The sequence below is a fragment of the Mesoplodon densirostris genome, chromosome 18, assembly GCF_025265405.1.
Source record: "Mesoplodon densirostris isolate mMesDen1 chromosome 18, mMesDen1 primary haplotype, whole genome shotgun sequence".
Lineage (NCBI taxonomy): Eukaryota > Metazoa > Chordata > Mammalia > Artiodactyla > Ziphiidae > Mesoplodon > Mesoplodon densirostris.
This window is the reverse complement of record NC_082678.1, coordinates 9,946,193-9,970,126: the sequence shown is the minus strand read 5'-3', so window position 1 is coordinate 9,970,126 and position 23,934 is coordinate 9,946,193. Positions and strand designations below refer to the sequence as shown.

The 23,934-nt window shown below is 35.6% G+C and overlaps 1 protein-coding gene across 4 annotated transcripts in view; it reads left to right on the top strand.

The window, feature by feature from the left end:
* CDC27 (cell division cycle 27) overlaps positions 1 to 23,527 on the top strand; it is a 60,846-nt gene extending 37,319 nt beyond the window's left edge. For 2 of the 4 annotated variants that reach the window (XM_060081209.1, XM_060081211.1), the window contains 10 exons: positions 3,435 to 3,534; positions 4,751 to 4,958; positions 5,161 to 5,333; positions 8,195 to 8,347; positions 9,468 to 9,676; positions 11,524 to 11,641; positions 14,554 to 14,682; positions 17,797 to 17,871; positions 18,682 to 18,838; positions 20,491 to 23,527. In XM_060081209.1, the coding sequence (XP_059937192.1) occupies positions 3,435 to 3,534; positions 4,751 to 4,958; positions 5,161 to 5,333; positions 8,195 to 8,347; positions 9,468 to 9,676; positions 11,524 to 11,641; positions 14,554 to 14,682; positions 17,797 to 17,871; positions 18,682 to 18,838; positions 20,491 to 20,573 (1,405 nt within the window). In that variant the 3' untranslated portion in view covers positions 20,574 to 23,527. Of the gene's footprint in view, positions 1 to 3,434; positions 3,535 to 4,750; positions 4,959 to 5,160; positions 5,334 to 8,194; positions 8,348 to 9,467; positions 9,677 to 11,523; positions 11,642 to 14,553; positions 14,683 to 17,796; positions 17,872 to 18,681; positions 18,839 to 20,490 lie in introns of those variants that run through there. The other 2 variants (XM_060081210.1, XM_060081212.1) reach the window with 2 other exon arrangements.
* The last annotated feature ends 407 nt before the right edge of the window (positions 23,528 to 23,934 follow it).

Sequence of the window (23,934 nt, the reverse complement as noted above, 5' to 3'; positions counted from 1 at the left end):
TTAGTATGAGGTTTTTTCACTCTGGCTATTGAAAATATGAGCCATTCCCAGACCAAGGTGAGCTCCAAGAATTGTTCTGCCTGCTCCTTTTCAGTAGTTCTTTCACCACATTCTGGTAGTTTCCTCACTGCAATACTGTAAAGCAATTCTGATGCTGACTACCCAGACTTAGCATAGATTCTGCAGGCTGTGGTCACAGTCCCAACAAGACTGTCATCAAGTCTTACTGACTTGCCAGTTACAAGCTCAGGGGTTCCCCAGGCCACTCACACTTCTAACCAACTGGCTACAAATTTGAGGATTCATGCTAGCCCCTCAGGTTTGATAATTTGCTAGAACAACTTACAGAATCTAGGAGAGTGCTATACTTAAAATTACAGTTTTATTATAAGAGATACAGAGCAGGACCAGACAAATGAGACCCATAAGTTAAGATCTGGGAGAGTACTGAATACAGGAGCCTCTGTGTCCTCTCCCTGTGGAATCAAGATGTCACCCTCTCGGCATATCTGTGTGTTCATCAACCAGGAAACTCAACCAAGATTTGATGTTCAGAGTTTTTAATGGGGTTTTATTACATAGGCATGATATATTTTGTCATTGACCCCTTGAATGAACTTAGTCTCCAGCCACCTTCCCCTTCCTAGAGGAGGTCAGGCTAATATCACCTAGCTCAAAGCCCAGTCCTCTAGTCACATGGTTAATCTTTCCAATATGGCCAGCCCCCCATCCTGAAACTATGTAGGACCCCACCATGAGTCACTTCATTAGCATAAACTTAGGCATGGTCCCAGACACCCACAATGAGTAACAAAGATATCACTTGGGAAATTCTGAAGGTTTGAAAGCTCCCTATCAACAACTTGGGACAAGACTAGGCAAATTATTATACAACACTCAAACACCTGCACTGGTCAGTTTTCAACTGAAGATTCTAGGGAAACCTCTTACAGATCTTTGGAGCTCCCCTCTTTGTAGCGCTCTCCTTTCTGGTGCTGCAACCTTCAGATTCTAACTGCCTTGGCTTCCCTGAATTCTCAACATTTTCTTCTCAACACACAGAGACCAATGAGCTCTAGTTGTGGTCCCCTTCCCTGCCCTGCATCCGCAGAACTTTCCTCAGGCATGTGCTACCTGCTGTCCAGTGTCTGAAAAACATTGTTTCATATATTTTGTTCAGTATTATAGTTGATTAAGATGGGAGAATAAATCTGGAATAAATAATTCCATATTACTCTATCATAATTGGTAGAAGTCTGTTCTTTTATTTAGTACTCTTAGCTAAATCACCCAAGAAAGTTTGTGTGTCATCATTTTCTCCACATGTTAACCTCTAAAAATCATTGCTATAATCTTTCCAAGGCATTTTCCTATAATTACTAGGATATTTCATATTTTATTGCAAAGCCATAAGATGATGCTATTTACAAAAACTTTTTTAAATGGTATTTCATATAATTGGCCTATAGTCAAATAAAGTAGTAAGTGGTAGAACCTGATTTCAAACTTCAACAATCTGATTCTGGAGCACATGCCTTTCAGTGTCAAACTCCTAGTTAAACAGATGCAGTATCCTGTTTCACTTTTCTGGTGCCTGTCAGACTTTGAGTTTTTTATTTTGTCAGATGGCCCTTTGGAGCTAACAGAACCCTGATGAAAATTATAATATAGGGATGTCTTCTTTAACCTCCTAGCCCCAGAACTCTCTTATTTTTACTTCTACCCCCACAAGATGTATGTTACCCTCATGTAGCCTTTTGCCTGTTTAAAGCAAGCTCAGCATCTTTCTCAGGCTAGTCCTCCCTATAAACTGCTCCATACTATGAAATTATTCCCTCCTACTTCTCAGGCAAAAGTCTTTTCTATAGTTATGTAATCTTATTGACAAAATATAGCTTACATGTATAGTATAAATGACACATAGTTGTTCCTGCCAAGTAAAGGATAATGGTACTTTTAAAAATGAATAGGTTTCTGGAAAAGGCAAAACTATGGAAACAGTAAAAAGGTAAGTAGTTGCCAAGGAAGGAGGAGGGATGAGTAGGCAGAACACAGAGGATTTTTAGGGCACTGAAGACATTCTGTATGATAACATAATGATGGATGCATGTCATAATACATTTTTCCAAACCCATAGAATATACGAAACCAAGAGTGACCTCTAAGGTAAACTGTGGGCTTTGGATGATTATCAGTGAGTGACAATGTGATACACTGTAGATCTATCAACTGTAACATTGTTCCACTTTGGTGGGGGATGCTGATAACGGGGGAGGCTGTGCATGTGTGGGGGCAGGGAGTATATAGAAATTCTCTGTACCTTCCCCTCAGTTTTGCTGTGAACCTTAAACTCTGCTAAAAAAAATAGTATTAATTTAAAAATTATCATTAAAAAGTAAATTGGTCAACCCAAATGACCTCACTTGCTGAAATCTCTTCATTGAGATTGTGTCTTTGAAAGCCGGTGCATTCTTTTATTCACTGGTCAGCTTCTCTTTTTATTTTCAGAAGCTTCTTTGACCCAGACTCAGGTAATTAGTAGGATTTCCCATAAGCTGTATAAACTGTAAATAGTTTAGTCCATAGACTTACTGTCAATTAGATAATTTGAGGTTTAAATCTGCTTGCTTTCTAACAATGGAATTCTTTTTTTTTAATTGAACTATAGTTGATTTACAAAATTATATTAGTTTCAGGTGTACAGCAAAATGATTTGTTATACATACATACATATATATATATATACACATACATATACATATATTCTTTTTCAGATTCTTTTCCATTATAGGCTATTATAAGATACTGAATATAGTTCCCTGTGCTACACAGTAAATCTTTGTTTATCTATTTTATGTATAGTGTGTGTATTAAGAATAGAATTCTTGTATCTTAAGATTTGCCTTTAAAGTAAAAAAAAAAAAAATCTATCCAAGTGATTATTAGATTCCTTTTGCTCTAAACAGAATAATCCCTTGGTGTGGCTGTTTGAATTTACAGGGTAATAACTTCCCAGGTATCAGTTGTTCTAGTGGTATCTATTTGTTGGCAAATACCCCACATTTAGACTGTCCATGTCCAGCTTTCTTTTTCTTTTTCTCTAACTTGCTATAGTTGCAAATGAGGGCTAGAGATAATTGGTTTATAGATGTGTTTACTATTTATTGACCCATAATTTTTATGTGGATTGTTTTAAGTTCAAATTAGCAATTTCAGATAGAGTGAAGATCTGTGCTATAATTTTTATCATTTTATCGTAACAAGAATCATTTTTTAAATAAGAGTTTTCATAGGGGGATGAGAAAAGGACTGATCTCATCAATTTTAGAATGCAAACATGTTGAATACTTATTTTTTAATGTACTTGAATTGAAACAATAGTTAATGGTCATAAACTGAGTTTTTTTTTAATGTCTACTTTTATAATTTTTTAGTACAACACCTCAGGTATTGAGCCCCACTATCACATCTCCCCCAAATGCACTGCCTCGAAGAAGTTCACGACTTTTTACTAGTGACAGCTCTACAACCAAGGTAATTTAAAGATTTCTGTATGTCACATTTACTTAATGCTTCCTCCTCTAAAATTTCTGTTCATCGATGACTCAATGTCTGATGAATAAATTAGGAGACTATTTAAAATTTTTTTAATGTTTTTTAATTTGGAGGACCATCTGTAACATTTGTAAATTTTATTGGTCCTTTAATAAACATAACATAGTAGAAATTACAAAATTATAGTGATGGAGAGCAGGTCAATGGTTATTAGGAGTTAGAACTGAGCGGAGGATGTGACTTTTACAGCATAGCACAAGGGAATTTCTTTGTGAAGTGGTAGAGCAGTCCTATATCTTTATTGTGGTAGTTGATTACACAAATCCATACATGGGACAAAATTATACTGAACTATACACACCAAAATTTTTTAAAAGGTGCATGTGAAAACTGATGAAATCCAAATAAGATCTATAGTTTTGGTTGCTAGTGTTGTACCAATTCCAATTTCCTGGATTTGATGGTGTACTACGGTTATGTCAAACGTTACCATTGGGAAAAATTGTGGGAAGAGTAAATGGAAATTTTCTGTGTTTTCTTTGCACGTTTCTTTGCACCATTGGAGGAACTTATACCTTTGGTAAATTTTCTTCATCCATTGACAAATATTATGGACAGTCTTTAACTTTGACATATATAGATCAGCAATTTTGTACCTTATAAATTACAATGCTCTGAGACAATTAGATGTTGTATCTACTTACTTTCTTATTTTTAAATAATGAAAGTGATGGGTTTTTTTAAATGTTTGTTTATTTATTTGGCTGCATTGGGTTGTAGTTGCGGCACATGGGCTCTTCGTTGCAGTGCGCGGGCTTCTCTCTAGTTGTGGTGCGTGGGCTTAGTTGCCCCACAGCATGTGGGATCTTAGTTCCCCAGCCAGGGATCAAACCCACGTCCCCTGCATTGGAAGGAGGATTCTTAACCATTGGACCACCAGGGAAGTCCCAAAAGTGATACACTTTCAATAAAGAGAAATGCTTAAAGCTAATGTACCTTAAACACTAGTTAGTTACTATGATTTATTTTCAGAATTGTTGCGTTTCAAATTAAATGACTTTGATGACTTGTTTTCTGAGAAAAATACAGATCAATCAAAACTGTTTATTTTATATCTAATACTTGAGAAAAAGGGTTGGGGGGATGTCTAAAATAAATGAGTATAATAAGTGTGGGATTTTCCTTCTTGTTACAGGAGAATAGCAAAAAATTAAAAATGAAGTTTCCACCTAAAATCCCAAACAGAAAAACAAAAAGTAAAACTAATAAAGGAGGAATAACTCAACCTAACATAAATGATAGCCTAGAAATAACAAAATTAGACTCTGCAATCATTTCAGAAGGGAAAATCTCCACAATCACACCTCAGATCCAGGCATTTAATCTACAGAAAGCAGCAGCAGGTCTGTTTTAAATGCTTAATATCTTCTTTGTATTTTATTCACTTATTTTAAGTAAATTTATTTATGTTCATTAAAGTGCTTTCCATTTTTTTCTGGATAGATGTTGGAATTTTTAATGAATTATTTTGTAATTAGCCTTTCTAGAAAACCAGACTGCTTTACTGTGTTTTTCTCCTTTGTTTACTACATTGTTTTCTCCTAGAAGGTTTGATGAGCCTTCTTCGTGAAATGGGGAAAGGTTATTTAGCTTTGTGCTCATACAACTGCAAAGAAGCTATAAATATCTTGAGCCACCTACCTTCTCACCACTACAATACTGGTTGGGTCCTGTGCCAGATTGGAAGAGCCTATTTTGAACTTTCAGAGTACATGCAAGTAAGTATGAAAAATAGTTATATATGCCTTTCTAGAGATAATTTAAATTTAATTAAAATGCTTATGCTTGAGAAGCCTAGATATAAAGGGTCAGTATTTATTATGTAATGTCTATATTTATTTTGTCACTATTTATAATTTATGAGCACAATTCTTTCTTGTGTTAAGGGGTAGTTTAAATTCTTTGGGCTTACTTGAGATAGATTGTAGAGAACCCAAGTCATCCATACATTCTTTTTTTTTTTAATTTATTTTTCCTTTTTTTTTTTTTTTTTTGGCTTGTGTCGGGTCTTAGTTGGGGCACACAGGATCTTTGTTGAGGCATGCAGGATCTTTTTGTTATGGCACATGATCTGCTTGGGTTTCTCTCTAGTTGTGCCACTCAGGCTTCTCTCTAGTTGTGGCGGGCAGGTATTCTCTCTCTAGTTGTGGCACGCGGGCTCTGTAGTTTGCGGCATGCGGGCTCTCTCCTTGAGGCGTGAGCTCAGTAGTTGTGGCACACGGGCTTAGTTGCCCCACAGCATGTGGAGTCTTAGTTCCTGACCAGAGATGGAACCTGTGTCCCCTGCTTGAAAGGTGGGTTCTTTACCCCTGGACCACCAGGGAAATCCCCATCCATACATTCTTATGTGAAACATTTGTATTCTACTTAGTTGGATCTGAAAATATGTATTTACCATGTAATAGATATTTATAATCAATTCTTTCTACTATATATATAGAGTTCTTACTGGGATGACTTTTTGGCATTTAGTATGTTTTATAAATTTAATACTATGAAGAAAGTTGTATGTAATCGAGAACATAATGTCCGTATTACAAGGCTTTTATCATTTTAATTTTAATTATATTTGTTGCTTAAGTTATCTGTTTAAATCAGGAAAGGAGAGGATGATTAGCCTAAAGCCAAAGAAAATTCTAATTTACTCCCCATTTCTTCTTTCAAAGCACTTCATCCCCCACCCCTAAACTTAAAATTAAAAAAACGTTTAAAAAAGACTTTAAGAAACCTATATATTAGTAAAATTTCTCTAACATAAATTATTTAAAGTTGATAATAAGGTCACTTATTTGCCCTGATTACTTTCAGCATATATTTGAGTGCATGTTGTATCCTAGACTCTCTTCTGTACTGTAATATAGCTAGACAGATAATTGCTTGCCTTCAGAGAGCTTACTTTCTAGTAAGAGACATATTGTAAGCCAATAAATATATAAGGACAGGCAATAAGCATATGAAAGAAATAGCAATAATAATAGCAATAAGCAATAATAATAGCAATAAGCATATGGCATAGCAATAAGTCATATGGAAGAAAAATGAAGCATGGTAAGGAGATTGGGAGACAGTGAAGTATGGTGCTATTTTTAAAAAAACATGCTCAGAAAAAGGTTACTTCTCCCTGAATGAGCCATGCAAAGCTCTAGGGGTGAAGTGTACTTCCAGGTAGAGAATAAATTCAGAATTGTAATTTACTGTAAATTACAATTGTAATTTATCTTGTAATTTTTGTAACCTATCTTGTAATAAATTGTAATTTATCTTGCAATTTTGAGTACTAAAGAAAAAAGAGTTGTAGACAGAAAGACTTTTTCATTGCTGGATTGTGGTTTTTTTAATTGGTTCACAGGTAAAAGCTTTGTTTGGATTATTTCTTATTTATTGTTTCACAGGTACTTTACATGAATTTTATTGTTACCCCTAATTATAGAGCAGATGTAGACCCAGATATTTAACTAAAGAAAGCCTTTGTTTCAACTTAATTTAATAAGTTTTTTTTTTTTCCTTTTTGTCTATGGCACAGTCACTTTTCAGGGGAAGCAATAGATTCTGAAAAATTTTAAACCAGAAGGTTTCCAAAACCTGTATTTGGCAGGTGGTTAGGTCTGTCTTCTCTTAACCAATGCATGTTTGAAAAATGCCCATTTGAAAAACTTATCTGTATAACTTTTAAGGGATTCAGGGAAGTCACAAATCTAAGCTAATTTTAGATAGTATATGGCCATATGTAAGAATTGTTCCTATTTTTCTAGTTTTATAAATTCTGTTTCCGTATTTTGTCATCTTCATTTCATTAAGAGTAGACCAGATATTCCTTATTCTAAACTAAACTTGACTTTCAGAATTTTTAACTTACTGAATTGATAAACTGGGGAGCTACATAACCCAAAGCCTCAAACTTCAGGGGAGAGAAGCACAGTTCTGGAAGCTTTGAGTGTGGTGAGGAAAAACTTTGACTTGGTAGCTGAGAAGGGACCCTAAAGTCAAGAGAGTGCTGCAGAAGAAAAGGGAATTATACTAGGCAGGGACTATAGTTCCTAGCAGGTAAGACATTGATGGAAATATTCAGTGCTCAACATGCCGTAGGATTGATGGCCAGCCAAGCCTGTTTTTCCCCTAAAGTTTTCCGCTCAACCTCTTAATAATCAGTACAAAAATAGGTTTTGTATTACAGAGGTCATTCTTCTCTCACCTTTCCTGAGAGTTATTCTATAAAGCCATAATTAAAACATGGAATAGTGTTTTTTGAGAATAAAATAATTGACTTCTTTTTAAATTATTAACCTTGTATAGATCTCTCTTCTGTCTTTTTGGTGGAAACAAATTTTCTTTTCAGAATTCATGTTCCTGCCATAACTTGTTTATAAAAACTAGGTTAAGTGTGAATATGATTACATCAATATTTGACCTACCATGGAAGCTTGCTCAATTTGGCCATGTGTTAGTATCAATACTAGTTCACATAAACACTGTAAAACAAAGCAGCGTTTAGGTCCTATGAGAACAGTGCCCAGCACTCTCCCTCTATATATGTAAATTGTATCAACTTGTTTTCCCCTTACTAGTTTTTGTATTTCAGGCTGAAAGAATATTCTCAGAGGTTAGAAGAATTGAGAATTATAGAGTCGAAGGCATGGAGATCTACTCTACAACACTTTGGCATCTTCAAAAGGATGTTGCTCTTTCAGTTCTTTCAAAAGACTTAACAGATATGGATAAAAATTCACCAGAGGTAAATTAACTGAAACACTTTGCTTATGTGACTATCTTTTTTTTTTTTTTTTTTTTGCGGTACGCGGGCCTCTCACTACTGTGGCCTCTCCCGTTGCGGAGCACAGGCTCTGGACGTGCAGGCTCAGCGGCCATGGCTCACTGGCCCAGCTGCTCCGCGGCATCTGGGATCCTCCCGGACCGGGGTACGAACCCATGTCCCCTGCATCGGCAGGGGGACTTTCAACCACTGCACCACCAGGGAAGCCCTATCTTTTTTAAATTTTTTTTTTTTTTTTTTTTTTTGCCTCACCAGCGCAGCTTGTGGGATTTTAGTTCCCTGACCAGGGAGTGAACCTGGGCCCTAGGCAGTGAGAGTGCAGAGTCCTAACCAGTGAACCACCAGGGAATTCCCTGTAGCTATCTTTTGATCATCTTTAGCAAACGGAAATGACCCAAATCATTCATTTAGTATCACCCACACTTATTTTCGTATTCTTCTGTATAGGCAGGGACTCAGAGAAGAAGGGGAAATCCTAGAGTATATGGTGCAGATTCACAAATAGAAAAATCATAAAGCAGATATTTCATTCAGGATTAATCAAGACTTGGTTTTGTTATAATTGCTGTTGTCACCAAGAGTAGAGTTCATTAAACAGAAAGATGTTTTTTAAGTGCTCATTTTAAATTAAAATAATAATTTTAACTGTCATTTTAAGACATAGGCACAGTTTACATGTTTCAGTCCTATAAGGATTTTATTTCCATGCATCTCAAGAATATTTAGTGGTACTTCTGTAACATATTTAAGCTTCTATAGTCTCCATGAACACTGAATTGGCAAATACTGAACCATTGCTCCTAGGGGAAATACACACACACATATCACACTTGGATCCAGCAGTGATCACTAAAGCACTGCAAGTATTGATTTTGGTTTTACAAATAAATTTTAGAAAGTAGACAAATTTGCCAATATGGAATCCATGAATGAGGATTGACTATATTAAAACTCTTTCAATTGTTGTCTTTCTGTTGTAAGCAAGATCTGAGTCTTAATTTTAGTCATAGATTGCTTTTGTTAGAAAAAAATAAAACAAAATTTTAATTGTGCATTTGGTTCTTGTTTCCATTTTTTTAAGGCCTGGTGTGCAGCAGGGAACTGTTTCAGTTTGCAACGGGAACATGATATTGCGATTAAATTCTTCCAGAGAGCTATCCAGGTTGATCCAAATTATGCTTATGCCTATACTCTATTAGGGCATGAGTTTGTGTTAACTGAAGAATTAGACAAAGCATTAGCTTGTTTTCGAAATGCTATCAGAGTCAATCCTAGACATTATAATGCATGGTAAGTGCTAACAAAGTGCAAAAGCAGTGTCTTATTGATGGGGCTGATACTCAGTAATTTTTCTTGTTAGATATCTCTTTGTTGTCATGAATTTGATTACTAACTAATACTTAAGAATGGTACCTACTAGTTGATAACTTCTAACCAAAATGGTTTTTTATGTGAAATTTATACCTTTAACAAACTCTTAACTAATGCCAATAGAATTCCAGATCCTTATATTCAACAGTTTCAACCTTTTCTCCTACCAAATTTTTGCAAATAGGTGGTTTTGTTACTTTGATTTGCTACTTTTTCTTAGAACACTAAAATGGTGATTAAAATAGAAAGTGGTTGGGACTGTGGAAGGTTAATCTTTTGGGTTAATCATTATAGCAATTTTCTATTTGTCACTAAATCTGAAGCACTAGATTATTGAAATATATTTTTTCATTTGTGTATATGTGCTTTTTAATGGATATCTCATTTCTAAGTAGTTACATTGCCTGAAAGATGGCCTGATAAGTGCTAGCTTCTGCTGACCTATTAAACAGTCAGGCTTGCCAACATTCACATAAAGTTCTCTGTGATATTTTCAGAGCTCAGTTCTTAATAGGACTTCTGTTGTTTTTTAAATGTGTACTGTCTGTTCTGCTATATTGCAATAGTTGCATTCTTAAAAAAACTTTACCATATCAAATATTATGCTATAAAAATAATTGTTTCAATTAGAGAAAAGGAGGAATATTTAGACTAGCAAGCTTTTACTGGGAAGAATTTCAATATTGAGTTATTTAGGTAACTATATAAGTATTTAACTAAACATTAAGCAAGTTTGTTTTTCCAACTCCAATCTTCAGTTATCTCCACTTTCACCATTATTAGCACAGAACTTTTCATACCTTTTCTTCACCTCTAACACAATTATAATAATAAACAAAACCACACAAATAAAGGAGATACACTATTGTGCTTTTTTTCTTAATTATTTGGTGTTTATTCCCGATCATCATTAGCTAGTTTAGCCAAGAGGGATCCTTAATGTAAATCAGTAACAATGTGTTCATTTGATGTTTTGAAAATTCAGGAAAAATACCTGTATATCAAGTTACTATACTGTTACATAGCCTTTAAAATGTATAATTTTGAAGTCTATTTGAAGCCTTTAAAAAATATAATTTTGAAGTCTGTAAATTTTGAAATCTATAGGAGCATATTTTTGACACAGTGAGTGGGGAGACGGGATGGAAGCAGAACATGACACTATACATATTCTAATTATAGTATAAAATATATATGCATTTGGACAAATAACATGGAAGTAGCATTGTTAGGAGTTTAGGGTCTAGAATCATAAAGGAAGGAACTGATTAGCATCCTTATTAGCTGTATAACTTTGGGCAAGTTATTTAACTTCTCTAAGCCTCAGTTTTTTAATTTAAAAATGTGATTGGTAACAGTACCTATCTCCTTGGTTCCTTCTAGGATTAAATGAGATAAATCACACAAAGAATTTAACAAAATTATTGGCACACACACATGATAACCACTCAGTAAAAATTAGTTACTAAATCTAGATTGTAGTGGTGGGTCTAAGGATGTGGTTTCTTTTTTCCCTCATTGTTATAGTTTTATTTGATTGATTGATTGATTGACTGGATTGGATTTATTGTTTTTACCTGTAAAAGTGACTTGTCTAGAATTCTTTGGCAATTTTTTATCATGACTGATAGTTTTTGCCTATCCTAAGACCATAAGTATTTTTCTACTGGTTTATTAAAATGCCACGTTCCATACGTATCCTTTTATTAGTTGAACTAAATTAGCAGTTCATATCCCTAAAATTGTACTTTATTTTAAACTCTCAGGTATGGTTTAGGAATGATTTATTACAAGCAAGAAAAATTCAGCCTTGCAGAAATGCATTTCCAGAAAGCACTTGACATCAACCCTCAAAGTTCGGTTTTGCTTTGCCACATTGGAGTAGTAAGTAGCTTTCTAAGTATTGTTCAGTTAATCCCTTTTGAAATGTTTGTTATTGACTTAATTGGTATAATGAAAATTAGGGCTTTTTGTTATTGTTATTCTTTTTTTTTTTTTGCGGTACGCGGGCCTCTCACTGTTGTGGCCTCTCCCGTTGTGGAGCACAGGCTCCGGACGCGCAGGCTCAGCGGCCATGGCTTACGGGCCCAGCCGCTCCGCGGCATGTGGGATCTTCCCGGACCAGGGCACGAACCTGTGTTCCCTGAATCGGCAGGCGGACTTTCAACCACTGCGCCACCAGGGAAGCCCTATTGTTATTCTTGAAACAATATCCTGGATTCTTTTACAGCCAAAACTATTGCCTTTTTGCTTGGCATAAAGACAAATCACTGGAGTACCCTCATTCCTTGGGCAAGTTACTTAATTTCTCTGAGCTTCTATTTTATGAATGACGAGTAATACCACCTTGCATACCTCATAGGGTTATTATAACACTCATATGAGATACTTCATATTTTTTTTTTTTGCGGTATGCGAGCCTCTCACTGTTGTGGCCTCTCCCGTTGAGGAGCACAGGCTCCAGACGCGCAGGCTCAGCGGCCATGGCTCACGGGCCCAGCCGCTCGGCGGCATGTGGGATCTTCCCGGACCGGGGCACGAACCTGCATCCCCTGCATCGGCAGGCGGACTCTCAACCACTGCGCCACCAGGGAAGCCCACTTCATATTTTTGAAAGCAGTTTTCCATGTTAATATTTAGCTCCTAAATTAAGTAATAATTTAAGGCAAATTATTTCCTGTATTTTAGCCTCTGAGTGATATAGATATGTCAGGACTAATTAAAATTATTATAAGGCAGTGTGGATTGCCAATTTTATATATATTTTTTTAATATATCTGATAATAAGTTGTACTTTGATAAGATAGGAAAAAAGGTATGTTTGCTTTTTAAAATCTCATTTACTAGTTTCTCTGCAAACATGGTACCTTAAGTTCTTTTTCTTGCCCTCTCACCCCCTTCCCCTCTCCCTCTTTCCTTCCCCTGCCCCTTTTTCTTTCTGTCAGCAAGTTTGGCTTTTGTGTGAACAAGCGTACAATATGAGGAAAATTATATTAGTTTGGAATTTCACTATTCATTTTGGGGGAAGAATTCTAGTTCTTTATAATAATTTTCTTAAAAATTGACATGGTAACTTCTTTTATAGTTAGATACTGTGCAAAAAATATAAAGTATGTCAAATTAAAGATTTTTTTCTATCACTTTACTTAAGATAAACCAAACTTGATTATCTCTTGATACCTTTTAGTGAAGTTGAACATTTTTTTTTTTTTTTTTTTTTTTTTTTTTTGCGGTACGCGGGCCTCTCGCTGTTGTGGCCTCTCCCGTTGCGGAGCACAGGCTCCGGACGCGCAGGCTCAGTGGCCATGGCTCACGGGCCTAGCCGCTCTGCGGCATGTGGGATCTTCCCGGACTGGGGCACGAACCCATGTCCCCTGCATCGGCAGGTGGACTCTCAACCACTGCGCCACCAGGAAAGCCCCAAGTTGAACATTTTTTAAAGTAGGCTTGCTTCTAAAGTTATTGTGGAACAGATTGTTTTATAATTTTGAGTGGTTTCTTTGAAGTTTTTAGATAAAAGAGTATGCTCCTCTGTTAGGGAACTAGTATTTAGGATTTCACTTCTGTGGGCAGAATATTTGGCCACATGTAGTAATAACCTTCTGCAAAGATCATTGCATAGATGAATTTAGCACCAGATGTTGGCAGTACCTACTCTCACATTCTTGTTCGTTAAAGTTCCACAATCACATCCATTCACTCCACTTTATTTTATTTTATTAACTTATTTATTTATTTTAATTGAGATTTTCAAGTAACATAATTTCAGTTTTAATCCCACTTTCCAGTCACACTCAAATTCCAGGTAAGAGACTGGGTCACGGTTTCATAATTATATAATATAAAACAGACAAAGTGTGATGGTTGAATACCCGCCACTGGCCAGTTTCTAAAGCCCATAGTCCAGTATTGTGTGATCTGTGGGTTCTAAGACCTACAAAGGTCACTTATCTTTGCTATAGTTTCCCTGTTTTTGTTTTTTTTTGAAGTATAGTTGATTTACAATGTTGTGTTAGTTTCAGGTTTTCAGCAAGATGATTCAGTTATATGTATATTCTTTTTCAGATTCTTTCCCATTATAGGTTATTATGAGATACTGAATATAGTTCCCTGTGCTGTACAGTAGGTCCTTGCTGTTTATGTATTTTGTATATAGTAGTCTGTATCTGTTAGTCCCAAACTCCTGATTTATCCCTCCCCCACCCCTTTCCCTTTGGTAACCATAAGTTTGTTTTCTATGTCTGTGAGTCTTTTCCACTTCATTTTTAACATATAATTCACCTAAGGAGGAACAGAGCAGAATATGAGTACACAGGAATAAATAGTGAGACTTGGTTGGTTTTGTTTATTTAAAATAAATTATTTACTACCCAGAATTACAGATTAATGGTTTTCAAATACGTAAAGCAGAAGGACCATTTTTAAAACAAATTCCTAAAATATGTAAAAGTGTAATTGTTCCGAGTGAAACAGGGTTGGTAAGTTTTAGAGCCAAACCCTCTAGGGGTTCTTGGAAAGTTTCAAAAAGTCTAATATTTAGAGGACCATAATAAATCTGTTAAAATGTGAGTATTATCTAGCTAAATAGTACAGATTTTCTTGAGAAGGAAGACAAAGGTTTTTCTTATCTTTTAGGCTTAAAGGTAACCAACTATCTACTCTAAAGATAGAATCTTGATTATCATTATGTAGGGTAATGGTGAATTGGGAGCTATGTTGGTTTTGAGTCACACTATTTGGTTTTCACCTTTCTTCATAAATATCAAAAGGAAAAATAGGATCTTTATTTCTTACAGGTTCAGCACGCACTGAAAAAATCTGAGAAGGCTTTGGATACCCTAAACAAAGCCATTGTTATTGATCCTAAGAACCCTCTATGCAAATTTCACAGAGCCTCAGTTTTATTTGCAAATGAAAAATATAAGGTAAGATATATACATGTATCTTAATCATCTCCAACATTGTACTGCTTAAGTTTTGCCCCTTTTTTAATAAACTAAAAGTTATTTATACTTGAATTTTTATCTTAGATAGTCTATTTTCCCCGTTTTTAAAAGCTATTAATTTTTTTGTGCCTGTGTGATTTTATTTCTTCATGAGAAGTACTCATGGGAAGGATGGGTGTATGGATATTTAGGAACATATGGTTATCCCTTGAAAAGATTTCCTATGTGGAAAGGCAGTTATCTTAAATGTAAAACCTAAACCATCCTGTTAGGACCAAAATATGTGAACAGATGACAAATGAATGTGTGCATTTTTCAATGTATTTATTTGAGTATCTGTTATATGTCAGGCACTAGGAATATAGTGGCAAGTGAAGCAACCATATTTCCTGCCTTTGAATAGCTTACCATCTAGTACCCTTCTAGAGGGAGAACAGACATTAATCAAATAATCACAGGAATAATACATAAAGGAAAAGTATACATAGTGAATTATGAGATCTTATAACAGGGAGACTAGGTAATCATAAACTATGAATCCAAAGTTTTGATTTTAAGTTCAGGTTACTTTTTAAATAAATTCAGGCTCTTTCTACTAAAAGCAGTTAAAAACTTACCAAAAAAATACCCGAAATTTAAGTGCACGGAAAAACTTGGGCGAAATAATCCATTTTAGTAGACACTTTCCCTAGAAATCTGTTCTTCCGGGACACATTGAAATTTGCTGAAATCGAAAAATACAAACTCGGTGGTAAGCCCTTAACTTTTTACAAGACTAAGAAAGATATATAAAGGGATTAAATGTATAATTTATTCTTTGTCATTTATTCGGTAATTCTTCTAGTCTTGCTCTGGTTTTCTTTATGAAGAAGTGGATGTCTAATCCTACTGTTCTGTCCTTTTAAAACTTCTTGTAAATCTAATAAACACTTTTAACTTGCTCTTTGAAGTACTATAATTGTAATTCAGCATTTGTTTTCATTTTTTTGCTTCACTGTACTTCTCTAGATATGTGGTCAGGTTTTTCTGTTGAAGGATTTTATTCAATTTATTGTTCTTAAAGCCATTTTAATGCCACCACACCTACCAGGAATGCCATGTTAATCAGCCCTATACTTGCTTCAAGAAGCTCATGTTCTAATCTGATCCACTGTCCAGGCTGTAATGGTTATAGTCATTTTTGAGTACCAGCTTGGGGCTTGGCTACTTTGATGCATGGATTAGATACAGGTAGAAAAAGGGCATAAGGAACAGTTACTGATTGCTTCTGAAATGTCTTGCCTCCAAAATGAAAATCAAATTGTGTTAGAGGGCCACCTCAGTCTCTCTGTGGCAAAAACATTGCTGGACACCACCCTATTTAATGTGTTGTGTTGATATCTAGTTGTGTAAGTCTTAAGTCTTTTAGGGCAAAAATGAGAACTCTGGTGCTGTGTTAGACACTATTTCTCACTATTTCTCACTGTTTTTCTATTTGCAAGTAGATTATCGGGGGGGAGGCATGATAGATACATGAAATTTTTATAACAATTGTAACGTATAGTCATAGGAAAAAACACATCAATTCTGAACTGTGTGAATTGTGTGTGGTGTGGAAGTACAGAAGTTTGGGGGTATGTTATGTTGATTAAAATTTCTTTAAAGCAGTGATTCTCAAAGTATGGTCTGGGAGCTTCTGGTGGGGGTGGTCCCAAAAACCCTTTCAAGAAGTCCGCAAGGTCAAAACTATTTTCCTAATAATATTTAGATGTTACTTGCCTTTTTCACTTTCATTTTCTCCCCAGTGTACAGTGGAATGTTTCAAAAATTACTTGATGTGATATCATAACAGATTGAATGCAGAAGCAGATAAGAGAGTCCAGCTGCCTTCTGTTAACCAGAGATTTGCAAAAATGTTAAGCAATGTCACTCTTCTCACTGATTTTTTATTGTTCTGATTAGAAAAATATGTTAGTTAACATAACTAGGCCAGATTCCTAACAGTGGGATTGCTGAATCAATGTTTACCTGCAGTTTTTAACTTACTAGATAATGCTAAGTTGTCCTCACACAAAGGTTGCATCAATTTACAATTCTGCCCTCAGTGATGAGAATACCTGATTTCCCTCACTCATGGTAACTTTATGTAACATCAAATTTTTTATTTTTGTCCACTTACTAGGTGGAAAATTGACAGTATCTCATTTGGGAAGCCAGTTTTTTTTGTTTTTTTTTTTTGTTTTTATTTTTGGCTGCATTGGGTCTTCGCTGCTGCGCTCAGGCTTTGTGGCGAGCAGGGGCCACTCTTCGTTGTGGTGTGTGGGCTTCTCGTTGCGGAGCATGGGCTCCAGGCACATGGGCTTCAGTAGTTGCAGCACGTGGGCTCAGCAGCTGCAGCTCACGGGCTCTAGAGCGCAGGCTCAGCAGTTGTGGCACACGGGCTTTGTTGCTCCGCGGCATGTGGGATCTTCCCAGACCAGGGCTCGAACCCATGTCCCCTGCATTGGCAGGCAGACTCCCAACCACTTCGCCACCAGGGAAGCCCCAGTTTTTATTTTTAATCATCATATCTTTCTTTTAAATACAAATGCAGTTTTCCTATCTGTCTTTTCAATCTCCTGAACCCTTTAGCAGTGGTCAGAAAATTGCTAGATAATTTTAACTTAATTCAGAGGGTTAAATTTTAGGCTCTTCATCATTAGTTAAAATGTCAGGTTGGTATTCAAAGCTTAGTGCTGGTGTCAGGGAGAAGGTAAATGAATAGAACTTCAGAGTTCTGCAACTTAGTTTTTAAAACACTTTCATATACAGTGTGATAGTATTTAGTTATTTTAAACAAAATGGTGACAAAAGCAAGGGTTGTCACCTGCATATTTCACAAAGAATTGTGTGTGTTTTCAGTGAATTTTGGTGAATTCCTTCCACTTCTTAGTTCCTGTTGTCATAAGTATTTTCCTTGCATTTTATTTTCACAACAAGAATTAATGCAACAAGGAAGCACATTGATTAAGATCTAGTAAGCTTTAGTTAAGATGATTTTGGAAATTAAGTAAAAACACTTGCTTAGTCAAAACTGTACAATTTTGCTAGTATGTTTTTCTTTGCTTTTTTCAGTCTGCTTTACAAGAACTTGAAGAATTGAAACAAATTGTTCCCAAAGAGTCCCTCGTTTACTTCTTAATAGGAAAGGTAAAGATTGGGGCCCGGGTTCTAAACTGTGACTTTCATAACAAATATTAATTTTGAAGAATAAATATAATATTTTATTGTGCAATATCTGTTGAGCAAATTCAACTGGAGCTCTGAACTAATTGCTCTGGAAATAAAGAATGGATTTAGTTTAACATTTAAGAACATGATATCCTAATGAAGAAGCAAGAACACACACCCTATAACCCTAATCCTTCTATAGTTTTGGAAGTGTATTAGCACTTGCAGCCAATGGCCAGTAATAAGTTCATAACTGAGGCTACCTCAAGGAAAGCCCTTAGCTTCCAATTATCAATAAAATACTCAAACATCCCCCAAAAGAAGAAAAGTAATGCCGCTGTGTTGTTTAGTTTGAAAAAATGGCTTGCAAAATTTCCAAGGCCAGACTAGTCAGGATTTTACACACTGGGCCCCCAGATGCCAGTTGGTTAAGGTAGCTGAGGACAGTGCTGAGAGTTGATATAACTCTGTTTAAAATCAGTGTAAATGAATGCTAATCAAGCAGCTTATCGTCCATTTCTTTCCACTATCATTGTTCCAGACAGAGTGAGGTTTATTGGAAGCTCACTACCTGAGAGATATAGGCAAGGAATTCTGAAAATAATATCTGAATATATTAAAAGGAACTCAAAAGTTGGTATGAATTATTCGATAGGATGAAAATGTTCTACTCCTCAGAATGAATTTATAGCACATAATCAAGAGCCTAATTTAAATTTAAAATGTTTAGGATTTTATAGTTGAAGCTTACAACTTAATGAAAAATGTAGTGCTGCTGTTTATTTTTAGGTTTACAAGAAGTTAGGTCAAACGCACCTCGCCCTGATGAATTTCTCTTGGGCTATGGATTTAGATCCTAAAGGAGCCAATAACCAGATTAAAGAGGCAATTGATAAGCGCTACCTTCCAGATGATGAGGAGCCAATAACCCAAGAGGAACAGATCAGTGAGTATCATCCATGTGAATTAGGTTTATATGTGGTTATTCAAACTAGAAAGCTAGTGAAACACCACATCAGAGTTGGTAAGATGAAACAGATATTTATTTATGGCACAGAATAAACATGGAAAATTTTTTGAGTATCCAGAAAGCTACCGTTTGTATAAGGATTTAGGGACTGCTTTTTTATTTATCTCTAACCATGTTAGATTCTTTATACCAAATGAAATTTTAGGGAAATTGAACAGGGTAGTATAATAACAGCGTGCATATGGAGCCAGGTAACTAGTTTCAGTTCTGGATCTAGTTTGCTGTGTGATTTTTGACAAATCCATTGCTGATTTTTACCTAAGCTTCAATCTATGTAACTAATGCCTGCCTTATCTGCTTCATAGGAACGTGATAGGGGGAGAAAAGATGATAGGTGTGACTATGTTGAAAACATTATAAGTGCTAAGTGAATGAATAATAAATTTGTGCACATTTTAAAGTACTGACAGATCTGTAGTAGCTATTCAAATTCTATGTAGCTCTCACAAATCTAAAATCTAAATATATGGCAGATATATTTAAATGGAGAGATCAAAAAAAAAGAGGAAGGAACAAAGAATTAGATTGATAACTTAAGGCAGTAAATACTGTATCCCTATATTGAATCACTATATTGTACACCTGAAACTAATATAATATTGTAAATCAGCTGTACATCAATTAATTAATTAAAAAGCAAAAAATAGGGCTTCCCTGGTGGCGCAGTGGTTGAGAGTCCGCCTGCCGATGCAGGGGAAACGGGTTCGTGCCCCGGTCTGGGAAGATCCCACATGCCGCGGAGCGGCTGGGCCCGTGAGCCATGGCCGCTGAGCCTGCGCTTCCGGAGCCTGTGCTCCGCAACGGGGGAGGCCACAACAGTGAGAGGCCCGCGTACCACAAAAAAAAAAAAAAAAAGCAAAAAATATATATACTCTATCGCTTAATTGAGAGTATGTCTTAAAATAATTAGTGAGAGCCAAGACTTAATATATTAATATTTTTTAATAAGAGAATTGAGAGACCTCTGATGAGATAAACTAAGATGACTTTGTTTCAGAAATACATTTATATTCTATATTTTTGTGAACTAACGGACTGTCCCCAAAGTGGAGTCAACAATTGGATGGGATGTCAGAGAATAGTTCTGATTCTTAGGTTAGGAATAGGAATTCATTAGGGAGAGGCAGTTTTAGTAGTTAAAACTCTTTTTTTTTTTTTTTTTTTTTTTTTTGTGGTACTCGGGCCTCTCACTGTTGTGGCCTCTCCTGCCACGGAGCACAGGCCCTGGACGCGCAGGCACATGGGCCCAGCCGCTCCGCGGCACATGGGATCCTCCCGGACCGGGGCATGAACCCATGTCCCCTGCATCGGCAGGCGGACTCCCAACCACTGCGCCACCAGGGAAGCCCCTAGTAGTTAAAGCTCTTAAAGGTGAAATGCAATAAAATAATCTTAGACATGCTATAAAATAAGGCACTTGAATCGCATTTTATTGAAGGATATCAGGATTTTTAAGGGCTTTTATTTAAGGTCTCATCTCTCTGGATATAGTAATTTTCTTGTTTTCATGAACCAACCAAAAATAGTTGTCAGCTATCTTACTGTAGACTTTTGTTTTATTTTTAAAGTGGGAACAGATGAATCCCAGGAGAGCAGCATGACAGATGCAGATGACACACAACTTCATGCAGCTGAAAGTGATGAATTTTAACTTGTGGAAATCAAGACTTTTGCAACTGGATGTGTGACTAGTGCTGACGTGTTTCTTGTCCTTCCACATACTGAGTCTTCACTCTTGAGCCAGCAGTGTCATCACCCGTCACTTAGACCCCGAGTGTGCCCCTTTCATTGGACGCCGACTGTACACAGAAGGAAAGGCAGTGCAATATTTAGCTGCTAACAAGACTGGCCCTTTCACCAGTATGAATGACAACTTAGGGGATAGGGTGGGGAACTTCCTTTTCTTTTTTTTCTTTATTGGAAAGCTATCATGGAAGGAAGAGTTTTGTTTTATCTTGAAGGAACCATTAGATATGGAAAGTGGTGATGAACCAGAATCTCTTGGTCGTTTTTCCAAAAATTTGTTTTTACTTGGTTCTGTTCCTGATAAACAAAGTGACTGACCTTCATTTCTAGGTTCTTCAAGAATGGTGTTAGCAAGTGCCAGATGGAACAATAAAAGACATTGCCTATAACAGAGTAACTTGATTGCCAAGGAATGTAAATTACCTTCAACTTGCAGTGTCTCCCATAAACAAATATAATGGGCATATTGGAACTCATACGTACGAATCAATATCCCTCCATACAGTGTACAATTACTCTTGGCAAGAATAATGTCTAACCAAGAATTTTAATTTATTCATCTTGCTTCAGAGTGTTGATCATTGTTGTCTAGGTATTATAAACTTTAAAATTGGTCCTTACCATATTGCCTCTTCTCTTTGAGCTCTGTGGGATCACCTTTAACATTCAGAGATGATAGAAGCGTTGCCCACTGAAAAGCCAAAAAAAGGCTCTTAATAACCATTTAAGTTCACCAGAAGAATCAAAATGAGAACACTAAATGGAAAGACTTTAAGAGATCATGATAGGGAAAGCCTTAATACAGTCAGAATCCTCCCATAACTGTGAATCTATATTTGTTCAAGACGGTATCCCTCTGACTTGTCTAAGTGTTTAAGCAGGGTGCAAGAATGTGTGGTTACCTTCAGTTGAGGTCATTTCCATTCTTTTCAACTCTCTGCTTCAAATTATTTTCAATAGTGTGAGTCACCAAAACATTTACTGAGAGTGATTGGGTTTAGGATATTAGAAATTCTTAGCTGAAAAAAAAACCCCGCTCTTACGAAGGACAGGAGTTCTCTTTTGAGTTTGTCATAATATATGTTGATGTGTTTGGGGAATGACCGTAATTTTAAAGATCTAATTATGCATAATGAAATGGGAATTATTGGAATTTCACAGTAACCAATTTAAAGTCTTAAATTGTGTATCTCCTTTATTGTAATGTATTGAAATTTTTATAGAAACTTTAGTTAACATTTTATTAAGTGCCAATGTCAGAATATAACAAATTTATACTTTCTTATGAATGACAGGCCTACAGTTATTGTTTTGGATTATTTGATGAAGGACAAACTTATCTACTGGTTACCTGTATTTGTTAGTCAGGCTGTGAAAATAATGTGGATTACAGAAGATAAGAAAAAAATTTTAGCCTGTAGACTCAGTAATTTTCTATCATTTACTATTAATCTGCTGATTTGAATGTGGCTTAGATACCGTTACAAACTAATTCAAGTCAGAGTCTTAGATTAGGTATTGGGTGCCAGAGAGGTATTTAACAAAATTTTCTACCTAAATCTATATATGTGCTGCCTAAAAAAAAATAATTTATAAGAAAAAGGAAAGGTTGTGAGTAAACGAATATCATTAAAAATTCCCAAAGGCTAGCACTTGGATTCTAACAAATATTCCATTTTTATCCATTAGTTCTGTAATATTTAATTTTATATTCTTTTATTTTTTTAATTGGCAAATCATAAGCCAGCTGTATAACAGTATCAAATATAGAGTTTGATAGAAAGCTTTGAACTGAGCTCTTTGTTACAAAGCTTGGAGAAAGCTATGCTCACAAACAATTTGCTGATGTATAATTAGTTATTTTTTGTAGTAGCAATTTATGTCCTGTGCCAGAAGTAAGTCTTTCTGGTACTAATTTTGAGACCAGGGATAAAAGGATAGTTGTGGAAGGCACAGCATGGCAATGGTTGGCTGAGGGATAATCAGCCTAAGCTTGACCTGATTGCATTTTCCTCACACCTCTACTTTCAAAGTCATTTAGGTATTTGAAGCCTTATTTCCCACCTATTTACTGTTTCTGGCTTTCTCTTTTCTTTTTTTCTTTCTTTTTTGCTTGGAATGGAGATCAAACAACCAGAAGAAGATATGCATTTTGATCAAGCAAAATGTTTGCTTCAAATTTCAGAAGTTATTTTAAAGAAAATCAGAAATACTAAGTACTTTGACGTCCTTGTTTCTCTTTAAGCTTTTCACACGTGTGTATACACACACACACACACACACACACACACACACACACACACACACACACTCTTGTTCAGAAGTTATGTTGTGGCATATTTTCCCCCTTGGAAATGGTTCTTAACTCTGGGATTTTAGAAGTTTGGAAATATTTTTTCAAGAGAACAATGGTACTCAAAATAATGAAAGGTGGTCCTACTTTTTCTGTATTTCATTACTTTAAAATTTTTATTTTTTCCAAGAACTGCAAGTGACATTTGAACCATGCTGCTGTTGTACCTTAAACAAAAACTCAGTGATAACCAGTATTTAGTCTATTAAAAATGCTCTTTTTGAAGAAAAAAGTTTGCAAGTCTCTGTTTAGCCAGAGTATAGTATGGGTCTTCACAAGAAATATGGTGACCTGTTTTCTTTGTGAAAACCTAGGAAAATGCAAGTGTGGGTGTGATGTGTGTGTTCTATTTGCATTGAAACAATGTAATTTTGTGTCTTCTTTCTGCTTTTCCTGACTTATTTCGGAAATTGTACAGTCTTGGGGGGGGAAAGTCTTTTCTGTTAATATATTTGCAATTCATTAAAGGATATGGAAAATCCAAATAAATTACTTTTGAAAGCAAATTTATAATCAAGTCATTAAAGCTATATAAGAGCTGTGCCATCTGTATTTTTATAGTAAGGCACAGCAAAATAGTGAAAGATTACAGTTTTATGTTCCACAAAAGTCTAGGGCAATGTTTCTCTATTTTTTTTTAACTTACACCCTCTTCTAATATATATATGTATATATTTAACTCACACCGTTTTTTTAGTATTATTTGGAATGTCAAAATAAATATTGTGACCAAAAAATGGTAACTTTTAGAATGTATTTTTCCCAAACTACAAAAGTCCCTTGCCAGCAGCTGCTACTTTGTGAGTCAACTGCTTTTTATTCTTTAATCATGTGATTTCTGAAATTCCTTTAAAAGGGACACACAGCTTTTTTGTTCTAATTAGAATCAATTTTAAATATCAAGATCTGAAAG